This window comes from Phocoena sinus, chromosome 21 (assembly GCF_008692025.1).
Source record: "Phocoena sinus isolate mPhoSin1 chromosome 21, mPhoSin1.pri, whole genome shotgun sequence".
Taxonomy (NCBI): Eukaryota; Metazoa; Chordata; class Mammalia; order Artiodactyla; family Phocoenidae; genus Phocoena; species Phocoena sinus.
This window is the reverse complement of record NC_045783.1, coordinates 6356000-6364735: the sequence shown is the minus strand read 5'-3', so window position 1 is coordinate 6364735 and position 8736 is coordinate 6356000. Positions and strand designations below refer to the sequence as shown.

The 8736-nt window shown below is 44.4% G+C and overlaps 1 protein-coding gene across 1 annotated transcript; it reads right to left on the bottom strand.

Annotated features, from left to right (window-relative positions):
* Nucleotides 1–4326: 4326 nt before the first annotated feature.
* LOC116746890 (zinc finger protein 829-like) lies at nt 4327–8190 on the bottom strand. Its single transcript, XM_032618657.1, has 4 exons — nt 8179–8190; nt 6918–7044; nt 6143–6197; nt 4327–4942 (listed from the first exon to the last, which is right to left on the bottom strand). Exons 1-4 carry the CDS (start codon nt 8188–8190, stop codon nt 4327–4329), a joined length of 810 nt encoding a protein of 269 aa, XP_032474548.1.
* Nucleotides 8191–8736: the final 546 nt, after the last annotated feature.

The following is an 8736-nucleotide window of genomic DNA, read 5'->3' as shown; positions in this document are numbered from 1 at the left end:
CCACTGGAAAACCTTCTTCCAGAACATACATCTATCTATCTATCTATCCATCCATCTATCTAACTATGGTGTAAAGGAGAGGTGGTATTTAGTCATGGTGATGCTGAGATGAAGTTGGGATCTTTAATTTTTAAAGCAGACAATTATCCAAACTATTCCTCCTTTTGATTTGGGGGGAGTTTTCCACCTCCACCAAGGATTTGCCACGTCCAAACCATCTTGCTGCGCTGATCCCACTAGTTTAATGAGATGGAGTACCCCCTCCTTCCCTACAAAAGCCCTGCAGGAGAAAGAGCCACAGTTGAAGAACTTACATCTTGAAGGAAAATATATAGAGTTGGGTGACCCTATAAATCAAGTGAAGCTACAAATCTCATGATTATTTTCCATTTACCAAAGTAAAACCTCAAAGTCAGACATCTTTGGCTCTTCCCTGCATTTTCGATGTGATTCTTACAAAATGCTTTATTTCATTGAAGGTAATGTTGATTTATCCTAAGAGGCTTCCTTCCCTCCCTTCCCCACGACCAATTTTCCACTCACTTTTCAATGCATTTCTGGTTTTCTGGTCAGAACTTTGAATTCTGATCTTCTACATCTCTCCCCATTTCAGAGTCTCAGTTCTGTGATACAGATGATCAAACCCCCTGTAAACCTTTTGAGTCTCTTCCCTCTACATCAATACCAGGAAGCAGGTTTAAGGTCTGGGTTTCCATACCTTCAGTTTCATACCTCATTGTTAAGAGGCCCACTCCCTCTGGTGTACTACAGCCTCCATTTTTACTGACTTCCAGTCCCCAGACCCTCTTCTGGTTGTCCTGCAAAGGGAGTACGTCATAATGTGGACCCACTGGGAGAAGGACCCTCCTCCACTAGTAAAGGAATAGAAAATTGATGTCACGTACAGAAATTGCGATTGAGAGTAAAGGGGGAATCGTTGTGGTATTCCATACTTTGCTCAAAGTTTCAAGTTTTAGAAAAAAATGTTTCCTGAATTCCTAGGTTTTTGGGGTTTTTTTTTTTTTTTTTTTTGGTACGCAGGCCTCTCACTGTTGTGGCCTCTCTCGTTGCGGAGCACAGGCTCCGGACGCGCAGGCTCAGCGGCCATGGCTCACGGGCCCAGCCGCTCTGCGGCATGTGGGATCTTCCCGGACTGGGGCACGAACCCGTGTCCCCTGCATCGGCAGGCGGACTCTCAACCACTGCGCCACCAGGGAAGCCCCCTAGGTATCTTTGAAGAATAAACATGTATCCCATTTTCATATGTTAAAAAAGAACCCAGTGATTTAAAGGTTAGGAGGAGGGTCTTTCTCCTGGGACAGCAGCAGTTTGAATAGGAGCTACAGTCGATGTCTTCTGCCTCGAACCTATGGGAGGGTTTTTGGAAGGAAAGGTAGAAAATAGAAAACTTCATGGAGAAAGGGGTTTATACTGTCCCAGGAGAATAGCCTCAGCTCAAAAAATAGTGGTTCCCACTCTGCATCAGAGCCATGGGATGAAAGAGATCGTGATGTGGTGTGAGGGGGAGGAATCTGCAGAAATCTTGGAAACTAGAGAAGCATGTATCACTAAAGTGTAAACACCTGACCCCATATCTAAGCCTTTGAGTTCGATTGAAACAAATCCCCACAGATTCCTTCCACCTTCTCAGGCCCACGGCTCTGCCGTGTGACTTTGCCACTTCTCTCATTAAGGGCTGGACCTTTCTCTTCACCCCCAGAATTTGGCCAGCCTGCCATTTGCTCTGAGCAACAGAATGTGGGAGAAGTTATGTGGTAGGAGTTCTAAGCCGAGCCCAGTGGCCCTGCAACTGCTTCTCTGTCTCTGTCTCTGTCTCTGTCTCTCTCTCTGGGAGTTTCTCTGCCTCTGCCTCTCACTTTGTCTCTGTGGGCCTGTCACTCTCAGCACCCGAGCCTGTGAAGAAGCCTGGGTCAGCCCGACCAAGAGAGCCCTGAGTTCCCCCCAGTGACTAAGCTTCAGAGAGGTTTCTTCTCGACTCCAGGCCCCTCCGCCACTCAGACAAGCTGCCAAGGTGCCCCCAAACACACCTCCTTGTGAGATGCTGCCCCCCTGTGGTCACCATTGTAGGGGAACAGCTCTGAAATCCCTTGTCTAGCTAGGAATGCCGAGCACAGGCACATGTATAGGTCAGCGTAGATAAATCCCAGCGGGACGTGCACTCCTCTGGGAAGGGAGTGTGCACATCACCATTCCTGGGGGTCCCAGCACCTGCACAGGCCTTGCCCCCAGCAGCACTGGGCCCTTCCCTCCTGGAGACACATTGGGCAGAAGAGGGCATTCCTGGCTAAGGTACCACATAGGTCTCAGGTAAGGCGGTTGCCCATAATTACGGCTAAATTCAAACACAGCTTGTGGGTAAAACACGTTTTTTCTTAGGCCGACGATAGAATTGGTTGCGTATCCTCTTCACACAGGATGTGTTTTTCCACCCTGACTGCCCCCCAGCATCCCTTGTGGGGAATTTCAAAAGTAATGATGGATCAATATCATCCTTGTATGTGTTCCTGTAAGGGGACTCAGGCCTGTGGTTTGGGAATTGTGCTACTTTGTGCTACGAGAACACAAGTCATCCCAGGGGATATCCTGGAAGAATTTCCCTCGAGATTTAGGTTCAATATTGATGTGTGTCAAAGGATAACACTCCAAGCCCTGCAGACAAAGTAGGGAGATCCGCTTTGTGAGAACATTCATTTTTTCTTAGCAAAAAGTATATTGCACTAATTATTTTAAAAACTGGAATGTGTTATCGTTGATAGTTTCACTCCTGGAGATTTATTCCATGAGCTTATGCAGGGGTATGTGTTCCTCTTTAGTGAGAGTGCTGGGTGCATAATTCAGCTGAATAAGATAGAGAGTACGATCCTGGAAGGAACTCTTCATCCACTTAGCTCAATTCAGAGGTTTTGGGACAAAATAACAAGAGATTTCTGAGGTCTGGGAGGGCAGAGTTGCCTGTCTCTTTAGCCTCCAGTGGTTTCCATCTGCAGAAATAGGTTGAGGGAACTCAAAAAGTGTAGGACTAGGTGTCTTTGAGACTTCCCCATAACCTTGCCTGACCAGGGTCGTGACATTCTGGGAAACATGACCAGTGGAGCTGATTATCAGAGCTGTGTCACCACCAGGGCCTGAAAGGGTAGATGGGGTTAGGGGGACGTTGGAATGTGTGGAGCTGAGTTGTGTGGAAAGAGCTATGGAGAAAGGGGACACTCAGAGAGTGGGGCTGAGTCTCCGCCCACTTTCCGAGGGTGCAGACCTGAATCCCTGTGCTTACAGGGGCACAAAGAAAACCAGACACCAATACTTGGCTCCTTTAGCCACAGACTTTATTGTTTGGATATTAGCAACTATTATTCTATGCACAAATTTTAATTTCTTCCAAACTCTACATTCTGTATTGCTAGATCACTTCACGCTCCATTTTATGCTACATTTTCATGAAGAGGTATTTCCGTAAATCACAACTTGCCTGAATGCGTGTTAAAGGATTCTTTTAGAGGCTCTGCCTCCCACTCAGAGGGTCAGTTTTTTCTGATATGAAATCTAGCTGTAGCTCCACTTTGATTTTTAGGATTGCTACATCCTCAGTGTGAGAACTTAATGTTGACTAAGAAATAAGTGATCACTGAAGACTTCCCTACCTTCACGACACCGAGGGTGTGTTGTACAGTCTGAGCACATGTGTTCCAGAGAGGTTGCTCTATGATGAATTTCTCATGACTTTACATTGATTCACTTCTCCAGGATGAATTATTTATAAGTATGCTTTGGTGTTGCTCAACATAATTGGGTATTTCTCAAGAGTTCACATCTTTGTTCTTGTTTTAGTGTTTATTTTTTTCGCTGAGTTTCTCGTACACATCAAGCCTGGTGATCAGCTGAATGTTTGTTAACAGTCATTACAGTCTTAGTGGTTCTCTACCTGAAGATGGCCTGTGTTGAACAATAATTATCAAAGAAGAACTAGGGGTTGGTTATCCTCTGCTCAAGTCCTCTAGGGTCTTTAGAGTTGGGAGCTGTTGCTAAAAATACCCATATTGTATTTACAGAGTGAGTTCTGCTAAGTTACCTGAGGTCAGGCCAATGACTAAAGGCTTTGCCACAGAGACAGGGCACATATGGATCCACGTCCACAGGTGATGCCTTTCTGGACTGAGGAGGGTGATGCCTGAACAAGTGTCCATATTGATTACAGACAGAGTGTCTTTACTGGGTGTGAACCTTGGTGTGGTTAAATGCTAAAGCTATGCTGGTGTTTCATCCACATTCCTCACATGTATGACGCCATGTCATCTCAGGTCAGAACGTCTACTGAGGGCCCTCCTGACTTTCTCTCCAGTGCTGAGTTCCCTCATGTCGTCTCAGGGAACAGCCTCGACTGAAGCATTTCCCACACCACTGACATTCATAGGGCCTCTCTCCAGTGTGGGTTCTCTCATGTTCTCTCAGTTTAGCATGTTCACTGAAGGCCTTCCCACACAGGAGGCATACATGTGGTTTCTCTCCAGTGTGGATTCTCTTGTGCGAACTAAGCCCTGAACTGTGACTGAAGGCCTTCCCACACTCAAGACATACGTGTGGTTTCTCTCCAGTGTGGATTTTCTTGTGCGAACTAAGGCCAGAGCTTTGAAGAAAGGCTTTACCACACTGATGACATTCATAGCACTTCTCTCCTGTGTGAGTTTTCTCATGTTGTTTCAAGGAGGAACTTTGATTGAAGACTTTCCCACACAGATTGCATTTGAATGGTTTCTCTCCAGTGTGAATCATCTTGTGTCTTATGAGTGTAGAGCATCTACTAAAGACTTTCCCACATAGAGGACATTCATACGATTTAGCTCTAGTGTGAATGTGATCTTGTTTGTCAAGGAATGACCCTTGACTAAGTGATTTTCCATGCTGTTTGCTGACATTACTTTTCCTTCTTAAGGGAATTGGTGAATGTTGAGGTGAAGATCTAGGAGTAAATTCATCACTCAAATCAGTCCATCCAACCGGATCCCCTTGTGTGTGAGAAACCTGCATTGGGAAAAAGATAGGAGGCTGTTTCTGGTTGCCCACGTCTACGCAGACACTCATTCCTCTACATTTACACCCTATAGGATCAGCCAGTTATAGTCTCTTGTTAAAATGTTTCCTGTGTCAGTTGCATACACATGTTGTGTTACTCCTCTACAGGCACAAACATTCTCTTTTACAGTTTCCCAACCCAGATATCAGATTAATTTTGAAGACTTCAGTTTGTTCTAAAGACTAGGAGATGAGCAATGTTTGTGCAACTGACTTTTTCTTAGGTCTCATGTTGTGGTTTTGTGCTCATATTAATTTTTCAACTGATTTCAGCCTATCCAAAAATATTTCCAGAAAGAGCTCAATCTCCACTTAATTACATACAGGCAATTTTGCTCAATTACCAACTTATCTCACTGCCAGGTCTTTCACATTGGGATGACTGGTGTTCCACCCATGAAACTTACCATTGGCATGGTGTGAGATATGTGCTTCCTGTACACTTGTTGCATGAATATCATTTCTTGTTGTATAAGCGGACTTTCACTGCCTAAAGAAATGGAAAAAATATAAATTTTAAAATGAAATTAGGGAAATAAAAATGTAAACAAACACCAAGGTCCATGTGAGTATCTTTCAAAAATTGGCACTCTGATGGAGAGCGTGTATAATAAAGAAATACTCAAAGTAGTAGAAATATTTTAAAAAGTCATTGTCTATTAGATAAAAACAGGATTAAAATATTAAAATGTAATATGGTGGAGAGACATTGGGTCAGCAAATGATGGAAAACACATTAAATGGGGCGATCAGGACAAGAATCACTATGTGAAAGTTCAACTGCAGTGAGTCCACAAGCACCCTTTTCCTTAAAGAATAGAAATGGCAAGAAGTAATATGAATTTTCATTGCTAGATGCAAAGAGTGATAACAGCATGAAGAATTTCAGCCCAATGTCCTCACTTCCAGTTTAGAACATATCGCTCACTTCATAAAACTCATTTGGTGTTTCCAAGGACTTAACACACTCACTGAAACTTTCTTGCAGTGAAGCACAGGCCCCTGATTCTTACCTGGACTCTGGCCTTGGAGGCATCCTGTTGCTTCACTCCACAGCTCTTTTCCTTGTTCGAGCTGGGAAATCACATCTGATTTGCTGATCTGATTCCCTGTTTGATATGAAAAAGAAAAAAAGTGTTGGATTTTGAGTCTGGGCTAATTACCCTTTGCTGTGCTCAAGTCCAGGGTAAGGGAAAGAGGAAAATACAAAGATAATTGAAGGTCAGTGCCGGCAACAACATCTTCAACAGACAAAACAGTGAAGGTCCTTCAGCAGACCAGGAGGAAATCCAGAGCAGCAGCAAACACAGTGAGACCCTCTAGCGGCTGATGCCTGTGCACAAGTTCAAAGAGAGATTACAGAATCCTCAGTGTTTTCCAAATGGGAAAGATTAAAAGACTCTACAGTAGGCTGAATATCACTTTCAAACAGGAGCCAGTAAGGATACGCCTTACAGGAATCATCAAAATTATGTCATATACACGACTCTGGTCTCAAGCCTTCATGGAGTGACTAGAACAGAAGAATCATTTTTAAAATATTTGATCCATTTACTTATGCATTAAAATGTCCATTGAATCCCCAGTTCTGTTCTGAGTGTAAACACTGAGTAGCCACAGAGATATGAAATGTGGCGAAGATTACCTTCTGGTGTGGTAATGAAAAGTGCCATGAAAATAAACGTCTTCGTTTTAAGTAGTTATGAGGACTATCAAAGAAGCAGGAAGGACTTGGAGTGGGACACGGGGAAGCTGATCTAAATGCCTGTTCGGTGAGTGAATGAATGCCGTGAACACACGTGCACGTACATCCGTGTTGACAGACTCACCTACGGAGACCAGGTGGGTGATATTTTCCAGCATCACGTTTCTGAACAGGGTTTTCTGGGATGTGTCCAGCAGGGCCCACTCTTCCTGGGTGAAGTTGATCGCTACATCTTCCAACGTCACTGATTCCTAAAACATCAGGGATGTTCTGGTTTAGACAGAGCAGTCCCTACCACTGTCCAGGGTGGGAGGGTTGAGATGAGGAGGTGATGGGATCTGGGTGGATAAAGGATCACGCTCTGTGTGGGGTTCCCCTCGGTTCTCTGCCAGCACTGAGCTGGTGTCTGCCTTTCAGGTACATTCACGGACACCTACACACTCTGACGTCATGAAGCTTTATTTTACGGAAATATCACTTGAAGTGTGTTATAATACATTGTAGAAGTTTTTCAATAACCTGGAAATTAGGACTTCCAGACAGTTGATAATAAAAGATTCACTTGTATATTCATAACTCAATCTCCCTTCCTTATTAATTTCAAGGAATTCTACAGATTCGTGACAAGACAAACAATAACCATGATGGGCTACTTTGAAAACATGACTATTGGCTTAAATTATGTCCATAGAAGAATCTTCGATTCTCCAAAAAGAAACTGCTTTCATTACTTGTTATGAGTGTTGAAATCATCAAATATATAATTGTATGAAGTGTTTACGTTCTAGCAAACCTACGCTAAATACAAAACACTATTCTACTAATCACGCAATTGTCAGAGGATCATGAAGAAATGCCTAACATTCCTCAGAACTGAGCAAGGTTCATACAGAACTTGGTACCAGGAGGTGTTCTCTCTCTTAACACTACAGGACTCAGGTGTTCATAACAAACTTTGAGGTCAGATGGTTCAGCAGAATAAGCCGGGGACTCGGGTGGCTGGAGTGAAGGACAGACCTAGCCTGACCATCGCTGTGGCGTGAGGACTCCCACTCAAGATTTTCAGGGACCTTGACCTTAGTTATCACTGTTTATCTTGTAATTTAATCTCATCTCCATGCTGAGGGATGAAAGAAGCCTAGTGATTGGTTTTGTTTTCTCCAATTTTTCAAAAATTGGAGAGAGAACCTAATTTTATTCTACCTACTGTACTGTTTCTCCTTTCTGTGCAGCACAGTTAAGAAAATACTCCTCCCTACACATTCCTCCCAGTTATCGAATATGAATAAAAGTTTAATTACTAAGAGGTGGAAGGTGTGAATGAGGGAACGATTGCTAATGGCACTCGGGGTGTAGCTTCAGGAGAAGGAGGCGTCGCTACTCACCAGAGGCTCCATTGTCAACAACTCAGTCGCCAGGAGTCTTTCTCGGGATTTCACTCACAGCCAATCCAAGCACTGAGCACGCAAATCTGAGGATGGAGAAGAAGCCATGAGACTCCAGTCCTGTGCACAACTTCCAGACCCACCTGAAATGGAGCCCCCCACCTCCACCTGGCTGTGACCCCAGCCCAGCAAACGGAAACCAGTGGTGCCTCCTAAGAACAGGTGCAGTCTCTCCTCTCCCAGATCCCATGGAAGAAGCTAGAGCTGTGGTTGCTAAGACAGGAAGTCAAAGTTCAGAGAGCTTGCAAATAAGAATGTGCTAAGCATTGACTTTGTGTGTTCCGCAGCCTAGGGCATCCAGAAGCGTTCAATGTCCTCCTTGATTCAAACCCTCGGGAACCCTGACTCATGCCGGAGTAGAGTTTGGTTTCCTCCTGTAGGAAACACTGGAAATCCCCAGATCATTCTCTTCCCTTATGCACCCACAGTGGTCCTCCAACACCCCTGGCAGCCCGCTGGAACCTCACTGCCTTCCAGTTCTCCCTCAACCCTGACTTT